The sequence below is a fragment of the Microtus pennsylvanicus genome, chromosome 19 (assembly GCF_037038515.1).
Source record: "Microtus pennsylvanicus isolate mMicPen1 chromosome 19, mMicPen1.hap1, whole genome shotgun sequence".
Taxonomy (NCBI): Eukaryota; Metazoa; Chordata; class Mammalia; order Rodentia; family Cricetidae; genus Microtus; species Microtus pennsylvanicus.
Genome location: NC_134597.1, coordinates 35,694,884 through 35,714,032, shown reverse-complemented (window position 1 = coordinate 35,714,032; position 19,149 = coordinate 35,694,884). Strand labels below are relative to the sequence as shown.

The 19,149-nt window shown below is 49.8% G+C and overlaps 2 protein-coding genes across 6 annotated transcripts in view; one reads left to right on the top strand and one right to left on the bottom strand.

Moving 5' to 3' along the window:
- The first annotated feature begins 1,884 nt into the window (after window positions 1–1,884).
- On the top strand, window positions 1,885–11,309 carry Fam131b (family with sequence similarity 131 member B). 4 transcript variants are annotated; one of them, XM_075953518.1, is made up of 7 exons: window positions 1,887–2,057; window positions 4,532–4,641; window positions 4,966–5,001; window positions 5,277–5,370; window positions 5,631–5,828; window positions 7,639–7,782; window positions 8,001–11,309. In XM_075953518.1, the coding sequence occupies exons 2-7, from the start codon at window positions 4,588–4,590 to the stop codon at window positions 8,471–8,473; spliced, it is 999 nt and encodes a 332-aa protein (XP_075809633.1). In that variant the 5' UTR covers window positions 1,887–2,057; window positions 4,532–4,587; the 3' UTR covers window positions 8,474–11,309. The 4 variants fall into 4 exon arrangements, with proteins under 4 accessions (XP_075809632.1, XP_075809634.1, XP_075809633.1 ...); XM_075953516.1 differs by having other exon boundaries at window positions 1,887–2,117; XM_075953517.1 differs by lacking the exon at window positions 4,966–5,001 and having other exon boundaries at window positions 1,885–2,117.
- Clcn1 (chloride voltage-gated channel 1) overlaps window positions 10,868–19,149 on the bottom strand; it is a 30,481-nt gene continuing 22,199 nt past the window's right edge. For both annotated transcript variants that reach the window (XM_075953507.1, XM_075953508.1), the window contains exons 16-23: window positions 19,007–19,140; window positions 16,454–16,686; window positions 15,900–16,017; window positions 15,551–15,630; window positions 15,281–15,319; window positions 13,417–13,521; window positions 13,254–13,340; window positions 10,868–12,741 (exon numbers count right to left, since the gene is read on the bottom strand). In XM_075953507.1, the coding sequence (XP_075809622.1) occupies window positions 12,370–12,741; window positions 13,254–13,340; window positions 13,417–13,521; window positions 15,281–15,319; window positions 15,551–15,630; window positions 15,900–16,017; window positions 16,454–16,686; window positions 19,007–19,140 (1,168 nt within the window). In that variant the 3' untranslated portion in view covers window positions 10,868–12,369. The remainder of the gene's footprint in view (window positions 12,742–13,253; window positions 13,341–13,416; window positions 13,522–15,280; window positions 15,320–15,550; window positions 15,631–15,899; window positions 16,018–16,453; window positions 16,687–19,006; window positions 19,141–19,149) is intronic.

The following is a 19,149-nucleotide window of genomic DNA, read 5'->3' as shown; positions in this document are numbered from 1 at the left end:
TGTGTTAAGATATGTATGTGTGTGTGTGTGTGTGTGTGTGTGTGTAAAAGCAGATGCAATTTTAAATATGCACGCATGCATACATACATATATGATCAGAACTGTCAAATTGTCTTCCAGGAAGCTTGTTTCCATTATGAAAACTGAACATTTAAGCCCTGGCTCAAAAGATGCAGAGACTGGGAGAGGACATGTGAGAAGTCCTCACAGAGATCAGAAGGCAGCTGTCCAGAACCAACCCCCCTCTGCCCCAGCATGTTCTTCTGTTCTAAATCCACCTTCAAGATCTGCAGTTAGTGTTGGTGCCTGATAGTTTACAAGTGATCCTTCGAATCCAGGACTTGGACTTAATCCCTGAATTCATATGTTAATGGTATTTGCAGACAGGATTAGATGAGGTCACAGGGGTTGGCACTAGTGGCTTTATCAGAGAAAGAAGGTGACACTAACATATTTATCCTGTCCTCTGAGTGTTACAATTCATCAAGGCCCTGACCACACACACTTGCAGCAGTGGCCTTCCCAGCCTCCAAACTTCTAGTCTTTATAAACTTCCTGGTCTCAAGCATTTTGCTATGGCACCAGAAACTGAACAAAAGTACCCCCCCCCCCCCCCACATATTCATCCGGGATTTCATAGGATGTCACTCCTCAGTTATAATCTAAATGTCACAAACTTACATCTATAAGACTTGTCCTTTCTGCGTCAAGCCCACAATCGCACCTATCCCGTTTGTCCTCTCCCTCTCTAGACCCAGGAAGGATACACAAGCTACGGATTTGTATTCGGAATTAGCATTTGCTTCTGTTCAGTGGTACCACCCAGACCGACCTCTTGCGGTTACTGGTTTCGCTAAGACGAAAGGGTCTCCTTGTCCTTTTTTTTTTTTAATTTATTTATTTATTAAAGATTTCTGTCTCTTCCCCGCCACCGCCTCCCATTTCCCTCCCCTCCCCCAATTAAGTCCCCCCACCTCAGCCCGAAAAGCAATCAGGGTTCCCTGTCCTGTGGGAAGTCCAAGGAACCCCCATCTCCATCCAGGTATAGTCTAATGTGTCTTTTAGACTCTTTCTGCCAGTAGTAATAGTGCCCCCTTTGACTCTCTCTTCTTTCCCATAGAGTCCGTGGTGTAGTGCTGACCCTTCTCGGCAGGGGGCAGTATTCTTCCTTTGCTGCTTCTGGACATTCACATAAGGCTCAGAAAAGTTATATCTGATTTAAAACCATGTCTTGTTGCCGGTTTCGGGTACCGATATTTTCACTTCTCCATAGCGGCAATAAAATTATTTCCATTCACCTCCTATCTCCACCCAGGCCTAGAACTAGAATACCTGCTCCAGCCCCACACCCATCCCAGAACAGCTAGAGGACAGAGAAGCATCTCGCAAACATCCACTGGCAAAGACTTTACGATCTGTTTGGGTGGGCAAAGCAACGCACGTGAAACGCGGGGCAACCAGAACAGCATCCAATCCCGATTCGTGCGTCCCAGAAGCAGCCGCAGAAAGAAAACAAGTGTTTGCGGAATTTGGTACCCAACGCTATTCAGCAGGCTGTCTGTCCTCTCATCTCCGCCCCACTTTCTCTAGTGGCCTTCTCACCCCGCAGCCCTCTAAGTCCATCAAGCAGATGCTATGGGTGGGCCCTCGGTTCCTGACCTGGCTCCTGAGACCCAAGCTGGTTATTATCGACTCTCCATCAGCATCTCCGGGGAGCACACAAGCGGGGATGGGCGAGGAGCCCAGGGGTGGGGGCTGCGAAGGACAGGCGGAGGGACGCGGCGAGGGGCGTTGGGAGCATCGCCGGTCGGGGGCAGGGCGGGGAGGCGCCGCGCACAGCCAATCCCCAAGCAGCCCCCTCCACGGCCGCCGATAGCCGAGCGGGGCGGGGGAGCCAGGCGGTGGCGGCGGCGGCAGCGGCGGCGACGGAGGCTGCCGTGGGGAGGGATGGAGAGGGGAGGGGGGAGCGGAGCCGAGCGGAGACAGCCGCGGCGCTGCAGAGCGGCTGGGGCGGCGGCGCGGCTCCCGGTGCTCCCCCCGGCGCGCGCCCCGAGTCGGTGAGGGCCGGGCCCCGGCGGACCCCGGAGCCATGGGCTGCATCGGCTCGCGGACTGTGGGTGGGTACGGCTGCCGGGCGCGGGTCAGGGGCAAGCTTGCCCGGGGGCTCTCCTCCCGCCCCCTCCCCCATCCCCATCCTCGCCCCTGGGGACCTCCCTCCGGCTCTCCTGGCCCTGCCTCGCGCCTTCACTTTCCCTCCATCCGCTGTGGTCCCTCCATCCCTCTGCCCTCGCGCCTCCAAGGCTTCCATCCCTCTCGGCTCGGCTCGTTGCCTTCTCTTCATCGCCCTCCCGCAGGCGCGGTCCTTCCCCGACCGCCTCTCCACCAGCTTCCTTCTTTGCTCGCTGTTCCCTATTCCCAGTCGCCCCATCCCTCCATCCCCAGGCCATCCGCGTCTACTCCGCCGTGACCAGAACCTCCGGGGCGCCCCTCTTTCTGAAGCAGCCCCTATTCTCAGAACCTTCTCTCCAGCCTCAGCCCTGACTTTCTTCCGCGCGCCCCCTCCCATCCTCACCCTCCACCTTCCCCTCCATATGGCATGTGTGTTTTGCCCCCAACCATTTCCCTCTTGGTAGCCTTTTTCCGTCGCTCCTGCCTCCCCCGATTTGCTTTGTTCACGTGCATTTTCCCTCTGGGGCGGGGGCGGGAAGACCGTGTGCCACGGGGAGGGAACGGGTTCCACGCCCGGAGGGCTTGGGCCGGGATGCTTGGGAAGAGCAGTGGACTCGGGGAGGAGCTAGAGGTTTACCGTCCCGAGAGGGGTCGGGATTCCGTTTCCCAGAAGGGTGGGGTCCGCCAGGAGCCCCGGGACCCTCCTGCACCTGTCAGCGAGGGCAGGCAGGGCAGAGCCGGCTCTTTATTTACCTTTGACAGGGGGAGGGAAGAAAGGCGCTTCCTTAACGGTCCTCTTCCTCCAGCCTCTGCTTTACTACCGCCCCCTTACTCCCACCCCCCATGCATCCATTCCGCTTTAGGGCTGAACCCATTAGTACAGTCCTTTCCAAAACCCCCCAATTTTCCCCTTCCTAACTCCCAATTTCTCCCGCCTACACGCCCTAGTGACCTCAGGCTGAGAGAATAATTTGTATTATTATTACAAACAAACTCACTTTCCAGAAGCCTGATTTCTGAGACCCAGTTTATTTCCATGGAGACCCTCCTCTGCCTTCACCTCTTTCCCTGTTCTCCTTCCCTCCATCTCCCTCCATCTCCCTGCCACCCCCCCCTCTGACTCAGCTCCCCCTCTTTCTCAAGGCCACCTCCCTTTCCTCCCCTTGCTCACCCCTCCTCTCCCACTCCTCTCTGAGAGCTCTCTCTGCCTGCCCCATCACTGCTAGGTTCAGTGTATTCCTCTTTGACCTAGCCACAGGTCTGAGTCTCACGCACCTCATCATTTCACAAGATCCCAAGAGAGAACAGAACAACTTGGAGGGTATATGGAGAGCTCTGCCTCAAATTCCTAGGACCTCCATCCTCTTTGTTCTTTGCCACTTTCTATTGCTGCATGCTGGATGCCTCTTCATGCTGAAGACCCAGTCAGAATACCTCCAGAGAAGGGACCTATAATCCTAAACCCAAAAGGCAAAAGTTCACGTACGCAATGGCTTTAGGGCAGATGGCTCAGGCTGCCACTTGATTCTTGAATCTCTCTGTAAATTCTCAAGAAATTCGTTCCCAGGACTTCCAGAGGACACCTTGTGTTCAGGTCAGGAGTCTTCCCTAGGTTCCTCACTCGGCCACCAGTTCTCAAAGTGTCCCATCCACCTCCCCCATTGTCTCCTGTCATCTCACCTTGAACTTCTGTTCTTTTAGCTCCAAAATTACAAAGTCCTCTTGTTTCCTATTCTTATGTCTGTCTCTCCTCCTGAATTCATTTTCTGTCCCCTGAGAGAATTGGGCTCAAAGTCTCCATTGCATCTTCGAGTTGTCTGGCTCCAGGGGAAACAGTCTCAGGTTCTTACCTATCACCTGCCTTTATCCCCACCATATCTTAAGTTCCCTGACTATTAGGAAGGCCCAAGGGGGAAGCCACATTCCTCTCATCCCTCAAATATCAAAGCCAGCTGCACAGTCAAGTAGCTTCCCCTAGAAAGCTGTGTCCTTGTTTGTAGGGCAGTTAATTGGTGAGAAGTCTGGATCCAATAAAGACAGTCTCAAAGATTCCTAGGCACAGAATGGAAACAACCCAATCCCTGACCCCTCCCTCTCCATGTAAACAACACCAGAGAGGGCCAGGAAGCATTTTTTCCTAAGCATGCTGTTCCCCATTGAGCTGAAAATGAGTGTTTTGTTTCACTTATTTCTCTCACCGAAAATTTATGGATGGTAAAGACATAGAAGGAAATGGGTAGCCAGAAGGCATGGCACTGGTGGGCAGGTGTGGAAGGGCTGGACCCTAGGCTCTGTCTTTTATGGGAAGGGAGCAGAGATCCAGGGGAATGAAGGCGAGCAACTAACCTTCTGGCTGCTTCAGGGAACGAAGTGATTGCTGTGGACTGGAAAGGCCTCAAGGATGTCGATCAGATCAACATGGACAGCACCAGCTCACTGCATGGCAGCAGCCTCCATCGACCTTCCACGGAGGTAAGGATGGGTGCTTCAGAGACCCACCCTCCCGACTACAGCAACCTCGCCCAGATTCCTAGCTGCTTGACCATCTCATCATCCCATAAAGGCCCAAGGGGGAATTCTCTTCATAAGTTCTATGGCAACATCCCAAACACTCCTGTAGATGGAACAGACCACATCTTCCTGCTTCCCAAAACACACACCAAATGCTACACACTGAGATCTTTCTCAGCCTCAGGAAGGTCTACCCCTCTGTGACTCTCTGGAAGTCCCTCAGAAGAAGTCAGAATTGCACTTCTAGAGGTGCCCAGATACCATCCCCTCTCCTCTCTCCTACAGCAAACACGAACAGATTTCTCCTGGGACGGCATCAATGTGAGTGCAGCCACCCCTAGCCCTCCCCAACCTACCTTGACCCTTCTTTTCCTGCATTCATCGGGACCCTCTATAGACAGGCCGCACGAGCCCTCCCCTGTTCTGCTGACCTCCCAGCTTTCAGGGGTGTGCCTATATACATCCTTGATTTTCTTTGTCATTTGTTCCCTTGGGTATCCACCTTACTGGGAACCAAAAACTCTATTCTATATGTAGAGCAACCCCCCTCAAGCCTTCTTATTCCTCTGCCCACTCTCTTACCTTCCCTGTCCTAGCTCTCCATGGAGGACACCACTTCCATCCTTCCGAAGCTTAAGCGAAACTCTAATGCCTATGGCATTGGGGCCCTGGCCAAGTCATCATTCTCAGGTGAGACTCCAAACCTGGAAATGGGAATATTGGCAGGATCGTCTTTGTTTCCCTGCTCATCAAGATGTCTCAGAGTTTACCCGCACAACATCTGCATTTCCATCAAGTCTCTCCTGTCCTGAGACTACCCCCTCAGGATACCAAGGGATACTTTCCCAGTGGTTGGAATCCCATGGAACCTGGGTGGGGATGATGGGTGGATCTGCTATGTGTATTGTGTGATATCCTGAAGGGTGTGGGTGTATTGTCTGACTCCATAGGGATCTCGAGAAGCATGAAGGACCATGTGACAAAGCCTACAGCCATGGGGCAAGGCCGGGTGGCCCACATGATTGAGTGGCAGGGCTGGGGAAAGGCCCCAACAATTCAGCCACAACACAGCCATGAGGCTGTGCGCAGGGATACAGATGCTTACTCTGACCTCAGCGACGGCGAGAAGGAGGCACGTTTCCTAGCAGGTACTTGCATCCCAAGCGTTTTGTTTGTTTGTTTGTTTGTTTTGATGGTGAGAGGCTGACCCTCCAGTCTGCTTTCTTTTGGCAAAATGGTCTCCCTGCATGCTGATCACAGGTTCATATTTTCTAACAGCTTTGATTTCAACTTTGCTTGTTTTTGGACTGGTTAATCCTGGTAAGTTCCCTACAACATATTTTTATTACAGCCTTAGAAAATGGGGGTGCCAATGAGATTTGTGAGGCCATGTGTCCCAGATGTTTTCTTTCCTTTAATATGGTACCGTCTTTCCCCTGGCCTCTCTTAGTCTAAGGGAAAACACGGGGACCTGGGACTTCAAATGACTCTGCTTATACCTGTTTCTAAAAATGAAGGAGGCCCCGGAGATTTCTTCTAGCCATGCTCGTCAATGCTGGATTTCTTGAATTGACTTAGTGGACTCGTGAGAGTGGATGGCTAAGGGGAATGGCCCTGAAAACGGTTTCGCTCTGACGACACTGGTATAGGTCTGGTGACGCGTATGTGGTGTCCATGGGAAGATAAACTAATCCTGTTGGCAGCCCTTAGGAAGGATACCCAAGGAGAGGGGTAGGGCTGAAGAGAAGGACTTTTGTGTTGTTGGTACGGGTGGTGGAGGAAGTCTGAGTGGGGCTGGATGATAGACATGGAGGGCAGAGAGGGAGGACAAGGTAATAGCAATGGAGCTTGTTCATGGCTCTGACTAGACTAGGGACCCGCAATGCTCTCTTCCTCGCTATCACGCCCTCCCTTCATCTAGTCCCTTGACAGAGTTGCTTATGTGACTGGGGACCCGTGTTCACCTGATGCTCCCTTGGGAATTCTTCATTAATTCTGAAACCTACTATCTAGATGCCTGTATCCTAGACCATCTGAATTTAGGTTCAATTTATCTCTTTTAAAAATTGTTTTATTTATGTTCACGTGTTTTTACCTGCATATGTTTGTGTGTTCCATATGTATGTAAGAGTCCCTGGAGGCAAGGATGTTAGAACCCCCAAAGCTTGAGGTACAAGCTGTTGTGAACTGCCTGGCATGGGTACTCAGGTACTCTGCTAGAGCAGTAAGCTTTACCACTAAGGCATCTCTCTAACTCCAGGTTCAAATTCTAAAACCTCCAAAGACAAACTTCTGGAATTTCTAACTTTACTCTCTCAGGCTATTTCACCAGAGGAACCCATCTTTTCCTCTAGGGATTTGATAAGTGTGACCTTTTGAAAAATTCCCCATGGTCTAGCCTTGCTTCAGAGAAAAAGAGTAGACACTACCTACATGTGGTTATTGAGAATATGAATATGACCATCTCAATGAAGATGTGCTATAAGGAAAGTACCAACTGATTCAAAGACTTCATATGAAGAATGCAAAATACCTCACTAATGTTTATGTTGATTGTATATTGAAAGAGAATCATGTATACATTTAAATTTAAGATTTATTATTAAAACTAATTCCACTTGTTTGTTTCATTTTCTTTCTTTTTTTTAAGATTTATTTATTATGTATAGTGTTCTGCCTGTGTGTATTCCTTCAGGCCAGAAGAGGGCACCAGATCTCATTACAGATGATAGTGAGCCACCCTGTGGTTGCTGGGAATTGAACTCAGGACCTCTGGAAGAGCAGCCAGTGCTCTTACCCTCTGAGCCATCTCTCAAGCCCCCTGTTTTCTTAAGTGAGATGATACGTGGTTTATCTTGTACTTCCATTGAACCATGCTGCACCAGGATTCTCCACACCCCTTTCATGAGTCTAAGGGTTACTTGAGGACTCTTAGGATAATTTCATTTCTTCTCATAGGTGTCATGGAGCAGTTTGCTATTTCTGAGGCTACACTTATGGCCTGGTCTTCCATGGATGGTGAGGACATGAGTGTCAATTCTACCCAGGAGCCACTGGACTGCAACTACAGTGATAACTACCAGGAGCTGATGGAGAGTCAGGGTGAGAGATGCTTCTAGGGTCCAACCCTAAGCCTGAGGGGCTTCCCAGCAATTTAGACTCCCTCTGTCCTTTTCTGTTCTTTTAGGACTTTCCTGTTTGTCTCAGCTCCTTTTGTGCCCCCATACCTATGTCATAAGCATAAGACAAAAGTTCCGTGAGCTCTTCTCACTGCCTGCGATGTTCTGTGGCTCCTCCAACCTTGCTCATTCTCTTTACAGATGCATTAGCTCAAGCCCCCATGGATGGATGGCCTCACTCCTACGTGTCACAGGGGATGTACTGCCTGGGGTCATCAGATGCCTGGGAAGCGAGTGATCAGTCCCTCATTGCATCTCCAGCTACAGGATCCTATCTTGGCCCTGCATTTGATGACTCACAGCCCAGCCTGCATGACATAGGGCCTTCCCAACCTGCTTCAGGATACTCTGCTCAGGAGCCTCCACCTTTGTTGGGGGTAGACACTGACTGGGCACCAGAGGTTGGTGGGGTGGACCTGGCCAGGGGTTCTGTAGAGGAAGAGAAGAGACCACTGGCCCCTGAGGAGGAAGAGGATGCAGGATGCCGGGACCTGGAGTCACTTTCCCCACGAGAAGATCCGGAGATGTCCACTGCTCTTAGCCGGAAGGTGTCTGATGTCACATCCTCAGGTGTGCAGTCCTTTGATGAGGAGGAGGGGGACACCAACAACTAGCTTCTTCCCACCCCACTGACCTGAGGGGCATGGCTGCAACCCATACCCTCTCAAGCTCCAGCAGCACAGATGAAACCCGGGCAGAAGACAGCAGGGAACCGCGAGCTTCCAGCCCTCACCAGCCCGCTAGCACCCTGGAAAGTGAAGGACCAGCAGGGGGTTTTATCTAGGCTTGTACTCCAGAAACCATCATTCCAGGAACTGAGACCCAGGCAAAATTAGGTGGCTATGAACCTGGCATGATGGTGGGAGATGAGCCATAGCTATGGTTCTTGGGTCCATGCCCAGGTGCGCCGTGCTGAACGCCAAATCTCAGTTCTTGCACCCCTGATTTCGTCTTCCAGGAGCCTTGGCTGTGCTGTCTGAATGCCTCCTTTCTCCATTTCACTCCTGCTTTCCTGTTTCTGTTTTTTCTGGCCATGGCATCAGTGCTTCTCCGCCGTGGGAAGCAGGCCTCAGGGCTGTGGGACATGGCTTGGTGGGGACGGCAGAGTGGCCTGAACAGCCCTTCTGTGTTTAGCATAGACAGTGTGCCTGATTCAGGCATTCTTTGGCTTCTGGGATCGGGAGCCAAGGACGAGATGGACATGGCAGCTGGGAATGACAGGGGTCACAGTATGATTCTTCATCCCAAAGCCTACTCAGAGGCAAGAGGGTCGCCAATGAGACAAAGAATAAACACAGCCACTTAAATGCCCTGTGGCTGGAAGGAGGACCTTAAGGATCTGGGAGAAGGCCCCATGGGGTTGGCTACTCTAGGTTCCCTTTCTGCCTTCTTCCACCCATGCCTGAGGAGGGTGAGTGGGAACCAGTCTCAGATTGTTGACCTCGGATCGCAGTGTCCCATCAACGGGGGTACCACGAGGGCTGGGCCTCCCTCTACCTTCCCCTAATTCTCTGGAGCTGTTTACACTTTTCTCTTTGCCTTTTCTACATTTTTATAACTTCTTGGGGACTCAGGGTTGAGCAGAGTGGAGTGGGAAGTCTGGTGCTGTCACTGCCTTGGCTGGGCTGGTGGCTGAGGGCCAGGGTGGACACTGGATGCTTCTGCGTTTGTGTGGGCTGTTCTCCCGGGCTCCTCCATCCATCATTACTTACGGGACAGGTTGTGGCAAGACATAAGCTTGCCCTCCCCCACCTCCTTTGCCCCCCCCCCCGATTCGGAGTGAACCGTGGGGACAGGGAGCAGCAGCAAGTCGGTGCAGTATTGCTATGAATGGGCTGGAGCAGCCGCAGCCTCAATCTGGCCCTTGGCATAAGCAGAGATTTGATAGGAGATGCCCAAGCTTGCCACCCTCTTTTTCTTCTTCCTCCTGTCTGTTTATGGCTCCAGTTCCAAGGCTTTGTGTCCTACTATAACTGTCAGGGGTCCCGAACTACTCCCTCACCCACAGGAACAATGAGGCTCAGAGTTGGTGTGATCTTGTTCTTCCGTGACTCTGTCCTGCACCGTATTCATACACTGAAGTGTAACCGGAGTAGGTGTCCCACATCCTTCAGGGGAGGGGATGCATTGGATCCTGGGGTCGGGTCATGGAGGAAACATGGGAGTAGACCTGGAGAGCCAAGGTAGGTGACTAGTCACTCAGCTCATCTAACGCTGCCTGAATGGGAGAAGATACCTCGTGTTTGCTAGTGTTGTGGTTTAGCCTATCAGGACCTCATTTCTCGGACTAGGAAGGGCTAGCCTGCCAACTCTGGCAACTGCCCCTAACCCCTGGTCTCCTGTCCTAGCCCCCTGGGACTTGCATGTTCAAGCTAACCTACTCCAAGGGTCTCTCTGCCTTGTCTATTCTCTCTATCAACATGTGTGTCTCATCTCAGTGACCCCGCATTCTTCCCCCAGGTGAAGGTGGATATCAAGTCCAGAGAGTAGGTTCATTCACTTTGGTTCCCTTTTGCTCAGGGCCCTGGAGAGTTAGGAAGACTAAACTAAAGCAGCTTTCTTTACTCCTTCCATTCCTCAAGGAAGCCAAATGGTCCCCAATGAAAGACTACAAAAGACCTGAAGGAGCCTTGTAGGGTCTGTACCTGAGCAGGGGCTTGGTTTCCCCAGGCTGCTGGCAAACTGCCACAGAGGCAGGTGAGGCCCGCCCACTCTGGAGAGAGAAGACTCAGGAGCTGACCCAGAACCATGTTGAACTCTTTTGGAGGAAGGGACCACCTCTCTGGTGCTGGGGCAGGGTGCATGGGGGTTTGCTTCTAGCCTACTTTAAGGGGAGGGGTGGGGCATGTGCAGGAAGAGGCTGTTAGGGGTGGGTGGGAAGGGTTGCTTTTCCTTTGGGGTTAAAGGCTATGCAGCACGTGTTACAGCAGCTGGGGAGCAGGGCTGTTTTTTTTATATTCTTGTGAATGAAACTGCTCTTGCTAAATGATTTTTTAGGGGGGGTACACTTTAATTTTCAATTGACTTTATTAAATGAAAATCCAAACCTTCCATTCCTCCCCTTCCATTGCCCTCCCCAGTTCACACACCTCCTTTCTTTTTCCTTGTACTAAGGAGGGAATCTTGAAGGATGAGTTCTTACCCCTTTACATCCCACACTGTCTTCCAGGTCTGAGGCATACCCATTTCTATGGTCAGTCTTAGCATGTTTTCTTAATGTGAAACTCACCCCAGGCCCAGGAAGGATTCTATGACATATATTACAGAGAGAATTCTATATAAATATATATAAGTATTATAGATTATATACACATGGGCATGGGCTTGGATGCCCCCTGTAATTCTCCTACCTAGGCTTCAGTGTCTTTCTTGGCCTGAGGAGGTCGAAGGAACCCATGTTGGAGAAGGCCAGAGGCTGTGTTCAATGACACTAAACAGAATGTGGTGGCATCCTCTGAGTATGAGTGTCTTATTTGGGGGGACAGAGGAGACCTGGGCAAGGGAGGAGGGGCAGACAAGAGACTGTCTGAGGGCTCAGCTGCAGAGCTAAAGTATACCTCGAGGGAAGGAAAAGCCGTGAATGGAGCCGGGTGTCTACATACTCAGAACATGTGGCATCTCTTCCTGGGTGGGGCAGGCTAATGCTGTATAGTACAACTATCAAGTTCTTGGCTAACCAAGATGAGAGTCCTCTAGGTGTGGGGCAAACGAAAGCTTGCCACCCCAAGGGTACCCCCAAGTCTATGCCAGAAGATCCCAAGGAGCTACTTATAAAGGACTGGACTCTGCATGACCCACTGCTGGTGCTTGGGGAGGAACTCCAGCTAGAGAAGCTCCAAGGCAGAGATGACTGTTGGCAGGCTAAGCCAGCCATTGCAGTGGGAATATGCCTGTCCTAGGGGAACCTGGAACTAGGGAGACAGCCCTGGATACAGGAAAGCTTTCTGCTGCCGGGGTCAGACACATGCACTGGGCCATGACATCCTGCCTCTCCACATGGAGCCTTTGTCAACCTCTTTTCCAGGGAACTGCACTTGGTTCCCTGGAACCTAGGGTGGGCGGGCTTGGGGGCACGTTGTAAGGTGGTCAGTCCACAGTGCAATGTTATGGTCCCACATCCCTTCCAATGTGGCACATCAATCCATCTGGACCACCATTCTCCTATTCCATGCGGAAGCCGAAATCTAGACAGGCAGAATCAGGATGGTACCTGAACAACACTGGGGACTGTGGGAGGTGAGAGACTGATGCGGACTGGACCTGCACAGCAGGAAACACAGGGGTCTTCCAAGCATGGGTTCTTGAGCCCTGCCTGGGAATGGGGGAAGGCGTCTGATGGACCCACATTCTTCCATGCCCAAGGTCAAGTTCTCCTTAAGATCATCACCATCAACTTTCACAGTGCGGGTAAGAATAAGATGAAGTTGGGGCCTCCCCAACTTCAACACATACAAGCCCACTCTCTGGCATGGGTCCCTGGTTCTTATAAAGAAAGTTTGGAAGGGGTTGTTCACAGAATCAGCTCATCTTCATCCTCCTCATCAGTGGACCGTAGGCTGGGGCCATGCAAAATGTCAGCCAGGTCCTCCTCTGGTCCTGGGCTTCCCACCATCTCCAGCTCATCCAGCTCACCCTCCACTTTGGTTGGGGCCATGCAGTGAGGGACCTCTGGAGATGGAGGTGGTACAGGAGTCTCTGGCATGGTAGGAACTATGACTTCTGCTCCAGGAGCCTCATTTCCACCCTCAGGCAGACCCCAGCCCTCTGCAGGAGGGGGTGGCCCCCCAGGACTCTTCCGAGTTGAAGTTGTATTCCGGAAGCTGGCAAGAGGAGGGCGGAGCTGCACCCCAGATTTGGTGTGGCCCTCAATAGCTTTCTGTAGCTGGAGAGGAAGAGGAAGAGGTAAAGAGAGAGACAATGGGAAAAAGAAAGAAGATGGGGGGCAATGAAAAAAAACACTGCAAGAATCGACAAAACAGGAAGAGACGGAAATGAAGAGAGGAGCAAGCAGGGGAGAAAGCCAAGACAGACAGGGAACAATCATGGGGAAAGACAAAAAGACAAATCTATTCCTGCATATCAGGAGGAAGAGACTGCCAGTCTCCCTGAGAAAGGCCAGCGGAACCCCTTTCCACCTAGTGGTTGCTTCGTACCTCTCACATATACCCACACCCTTCCCCATAGCTCACCTAAACCCCACTCAACCAAACCAGACCACTGGGAGAAAACCACATGGGGTCCCCACTGGCTGGAGAACTATGTCCCTTAGAGGACTGTGTCCACAACATGCTTTGCAGTCTCTCCCTTGCTCTACATGTTCCCCACCATGTCCCCTTGTCCTGGGTCCGTTCCTCCTTCTTTCTCTCTGGTCAAGTGGGGCCTAGGCATCCTTACCTCTTCTAGTGCCAAGACACCTCTGAGCTTCCCCATGCTGGTCACATAGGCAAGATGGAGGCCAAGAAGTGAGAAGAGTGTATGAGTCTGATGGGGAAAGCACAGGTCAGCATGTGCCCACTTCTGCCCTCCCTAAAGCCCTGAGCAGTCAGCAAGGGCTTGCCTTGTGCAGCGTTGTCTGCTCCACCAGCTGGAAGGGAGACTGGTCGATACAGCAGCAGTCAAAGCACACAGGCTGGCTCAGCTGTTCCCGCTCCCAGGCCTCAATCTGTTGACAGAGTAGCACAGAGACCCCTTCAACTTCAGGAGCCCAGCTTTGTCCCGCGGGAACCATCACAGACACTCTTGGTTGATAGGCACACCTTTTCCTCTCAGAGGGTCACAGCTTCCTTCTCCTCTGTTGTCTGGCCTCAAGGTCCACCCTTCACCCTCAGGTACCCAGAATATGGGTCCTTCCTATAGTTTGTGTCCTCCTGGTCTTCACACACTTTTGTCCAACCTTCACTGTGTGTCATTCATATTGACAATCCCATTCAGACACATTTTTTCTGTTCAATAATTCTTATCATACCTTGATGCTTTGTGAGCCTTTGCTTTTCAGAAATGGCAGTTTATACTCAGCCTTATGTTGGCCCCTCTGCCTACTGGATACACACTCATTGGTAGAGTTAAGTGATGTCAACAGCTGGAGATGGAGGCAGCTAGCAGTCACCTCTTACGTGCAGAGCTGAGTGACTATTTTTTGACTCTGAGCAGACTCTCTGCATTGCTTGGTATTTAGTGGATTTGGACTGTTTATGCTTTGTTTGTTTTGTTTTTAATCTATTAATCAAATCATTAAGGCTCAAAGCCAGCTAGCCTCTGGACTTACACATCTACAACCCAAGATGCCAGATGAGCCACTCTTTCCAGGACTCGTCAGTCAATCTAAGATGCTCTCCTGTCCTACTGAATGATGTCACACTTCAATTTTCTTATTTTCTAAATCTGCACTCTACCTGCAGAGAGTGCCAGCAAAGGCTAGCTAGCTCCTAGTCCCAGGATTGAGTGCTGAGTCCACATTGAAGCTCCCTCCAAGGGTCATGTTCTGTTGAAATTTCTGGACACAGCTATGCATCCTGTAAACTCCCATGATCCTGGCTAAAGGGTTACAGGGAGCCTAACTGGTTCTTAGTATAAGAGGATTGTCTGAAATGTTGCAAAGAGGATGGGACTTAGATAGGACCTGCTTTCTTGGTCCTTCTGAGTTCTACCCGCTTTCCCAGTAACAACAGTAGCTACATTTCATTTGCCAAGCGCTTCATCTGTACAGGGCATAAGTCTAATTCCTATCCGTGTCTTAGCTCATCGAATCCTCTTAACAGCTCTGCCTTCATCTACATTGTGCAGATGAAGTAGTAGGGACACAGTGCTAAGTTTGACAGGGGCTCCATAGGCAGTGATTGGTAGAATCTAGCATATACCTCCAGCTTCTGTCCAAGGAGAGGAAGATGTTGCTTCTGGGTCTTAAGGAAAGTTAAACACTGGTTAGAAACTAGAGTTCTCACTATGTGAGACTTAAATCTTAGCAGGGACAGCAGGTGAATTCTTTTCACATTAACTGCTTTTTCTAATTTCTGTATTGACTCAGTATGATTTTTGTCAAAATCAACATCTTGATATATAAGGAATTTTTACTTTTGTTTGACTCTTGACCTCAGAAATGTCTTCTCAATATCTGTTTGAGGAAGATATTCATTAGAAATACATAATCAGTCTTCTTTTTGTACCTAGATGCGCTTTATTTCTAACAGGCATTAAAGGGCCATGTTCATCAACAGTCTGGTGTTGAGTCTTCATGGTACAATTAGAAATGGTGGTACACACCTTTAATCCTAGCACTTGGGAGGCAGAGGCAGATGGATATTTGAGGCCATTACAGTGAGTTCCAGGCCACCCAGGAACTGCATAGTGAGACCCTGTCTCAAAACAAAGCAAGAAAAGCAATACCTTCACTGGATGAAATAATCTGCAGTGGATTTTCTTACCTCTTCCGGTGACATGTTATCCACTAAATCCGTTGAATCCTAGGGAAGAAAGAAACAGGGCCAAGTTATTTCCCTTTTCTTCTTAAGGCTAGTCACAGTTTTCAGAGATGTAGAAACCATGTCTCCCTGGACAGATCCAGTCCAAAAAGCCACCTTTTCAAACCATTGCCACCCTTGGTGGGATCTCTGCCCTTCTAAGGACTTTGGCTTCTTGTTCCACAAGGACAGGCTCCTGATCTCCCTTCTTCCTCTAGACATACATTCTCTTACCTGGGCTATTTTCTTCTTTGTAGAGTGAGCTCTGCCCAGTAAGCATTGCAGCAGGCGCCGGAAGATGGAAGATCTTTGACCTGAAAGGAGTCGTGAGAAGATGGGGTGGGGTGTGACCAGGTGCTGCCAATGGTTTCTGACACTGTGCCACCAAAGATCCGTACTTCCCCTAGCTGTACCCCAGGGGATTCATTCCTCTTTTCTATCTCTTTCCCAACTCCCTAGGAAAGCATCATGGGATTTATCAGAGTCAGCTCTTGAAATCGCCTAGCCTCACATCTCTTTACAATAATAGCTTTTAGTAAACGTGAGTCCAAACAAAACTCCCAAAGCATGCTGAGGTCCTTACCCGCAGGCTCTGGAGCTTCAGGTGGCTGTTTGTGGTTGGGCAGTGGCCCATTAGGTTCTTCAGGGTATGATGGAGCAGTAGGAAAGAGGGGAGGTGGAGGAAGGGGAGATGGTGGAAGCTAAAAATAAAATAAAGCATTCTCAGTCTCAGAAAAGAGGCCTCATGATGCCTTCCTTGCTGCCTTTACCAGCAGGTGTCCTGGGAGATCTAACTCTACACTGCCCCTCACCTTGAATTCTTTTCTTCCTCTTTTGCACTGGATCCAGGATGATCTCTTTCTCACTTGCCAATGTTTCCCTTCCCCTTTCCTTCTCTCCAGCACTTGCCGCAGCAAAGCCCAGCCCAGCCCAGTCCAGTCCAGTTCAGTCCAGATCAGCCCATTCCAGCCCAGTCTAACTTAGTCCAGCCCAGACCAGCCTAACCCAACCCAGCCCAGTCCAGCCCAGTGCAGCCCAGCGCAGTCCAGTCTAGCCCAATCCAGGAGAGACATCACTATTGACCCCTACTGACATTTTCCCTTCTGTCACTTTCCTTTTTTCTTCTGTCTTGGTTACCTCTGACTTCCTCGAGATGTCCTCATCTTCATCCTCATCCACAAAGGCGAAGGACTCTGGTCGACCACCAGGGTGCCACTCCCCAGCCAGCTGTGCCTTGCCATCATAGGGCAGTTCCGATAACTTGCGCGCCATATCCTGGGCAGCCCTCAACCTTCGCTCTGCACACAGGTGGCGCTGGAGGAGGGACTGCAGTTCTGAGCGTTCAACTGAGCCCAGCAGGATCATTGACTCTGGGGGTACAACCATGCTTCCCTGAGGGCTTGCTCCACGACCACAATGTCTAGCAAGTCAGGTGCAGCAGGAGCTCAGAGCCTTTCCTGATTTCAGTTCTTACTTTCTCTTACTGAAAACTTCATCTTAAAACTCCTCCGGGGTGGCCTCACTTGATTCCTTTAACTTCACACACTTAGCACTTCCAGACCCAATTGGCAGCACACTAATTGGTGCTAATCTGTACTTATCTGTATGATGCCCTAATATCGTATTTGCAAATATGTAAGCTCGCTATTAAAATATGCTGATTAACCCTATCCAAAAGTAATGAAACTCAAGAGGCAGTTGTAATGGTCTGAAACTCAAACACACTCTAAAGAAGTCTATAAACAACACTAGCATCAGGTCCTCTCTCCTGGAATAAGTTCCATCCTTTAAAGCACTTAGGTCCTGAGAGGATATGAACAAGATGCTCCCTTTCCAAGAGACCTTTATGTTTATAAAAATCCTGCTACAGTGCTGAACATTTTCTGTAAGTTAACATCCATAGCACTGCATCAAGGGTACTAAGACATGCCTTACTGCTACATCTTCATCATCATGAAAACCTTGCACCCACTGGCTGTGCACCCTTGCTCTAAGGAAGATCCATGGCTTCAGGAGCTACTTGGAAGGACTCTGAGCTTATGGCAATGTCTGAACTAATGTAGTTTGAGGAATTTGGATACTCTGAATGTCTGAAGTCAAAACTAGCATTATTCCTGGTTCCAAATAGCTCCTCGTGTCTATTTTCTATTGCGCTAATTCACAGACCAGAGAAGTACATACTGAATGTCCAGTTAATACATAGAACTCTAAAAGTATAGAGATATGGTCTCTCCATTCAAAGACTACCCAGTCTAACAAGAAAGACAAACGACAGTGGCGGTGACATACAGCACAATGAGATGCCAGCGGTGGGCAGGAAGAAGGGTGAATGGAAGGGAAGGTGACATCAACATTTATGAAAGCCATTTCCTTCTCCATGAGGAACAGTTCTCAATCTTCCTTAGGCTGGCCATAAAAGCCATGACTTTACTGAGTAAAGTAGGAGAGGGACCCAAGATTTTCAGTTGACCCACACTGTTTATGAAGTCTCTCCTTCTGAAATCGCTTACCCATCATGAGTGTATCTGCAATTCTAATTCACAGACATTCGCAGAGCAACAACAAGGGGAGCTGCCTGAACCTCATGTTCCCAGCTGACGTTGAACCAACAGCACTCAGTCCTCTCAATCCAGGCCAAGCAAACAGCGCTCAGTCAGCAGTCCATCTGAGGCCACATTGTTTTTTAGAATCTTTGTGCTGTGTGAAGTGACTCTGCCATCAAAGTGTCCCCAGACGTTCTGCTCAAGTGCTGTCTACTGATTCTAAGCAGTAGAGGGAGGGCTGTGCTTTGCCTTATTGAGAAGATACGTTAGGTGAGTTTCACTTAGGTAGGATTACAGTGCTGCTGGCCACGAGTTCATGGTTTATAAATGAAAAAAATGTCTATTAAATAAGGTATCTTAAAACAGAACACAGACAACATGGCTATGTATTGATTGTGTGGCAAAAATGCTGTTACCAGAGTCGAGGGACTTAGCTCTGTATTTCCTCTTGGAACGTTGTTCTGAAAACTGTTCCAGGTGCATGAGGACTTTAAACTTCATGGCTGCATGAATAGTAAGAATTGCTTGTATTTTCTTAATTGGATTTTAACTGTCTTGTGTGTCTGTGTTATGGCTGTATTTTTTACATCCTAAAGGAAGAGCATGTTCCTCAATCAGTATAAAATGAACCTCCCTTAGTAGCTCTAAGTTTAAGTCCATCCCTGTGATGATGAATCCTGTCAGCTTACCTGAATTTTTAATCACTCAGGAGACTGGTGAGGCACACCTCTGGGTGTGTCTATGAGGACAGATCTAGAGATTACATGGGGAGGGGGCAGATCCACTCTGAATATAAGTAGCACAATCTCATGGCTTTGCATCCCAGAAAAAAAAGGGGGTAAAAGGAATTAAAGCAGCTAAGTGCCAGCTTCTTTTCCTAGGCATCGTGGCCTACCATGATGTGTGCTACCCTGTCCCACCATGCTCTCTCTATCATAAGGGACTGAACTCTCTGAAACCACAAGCTGAAATAAGCATTTCTTCCCTACATCTGTTTATATTAGGATGTTAGAAAGTAGCTAAGATGATGCTGGTGCTCTCTGCCTCTGAACAACCTTCCTTCCTTCCTTCCTTCCTTCCTTCCTTCCTTCCTTCCTTCCTTCCTTCCTTCCTTTCTTCTTTCCTTCCTTCCTTCCTTCCTTCTTACCTTTGGAATCAACCAATGGTAAAGTCTTGACTGTGGTGGTCTGGAGAAGGTTTCTCAGATCCCCATATGTGCAAGAAGCTGAAACAAACTTCACATCACGTACCATGATGTCTTCAACAAAGATTGTAAATTTGCTACGGAGG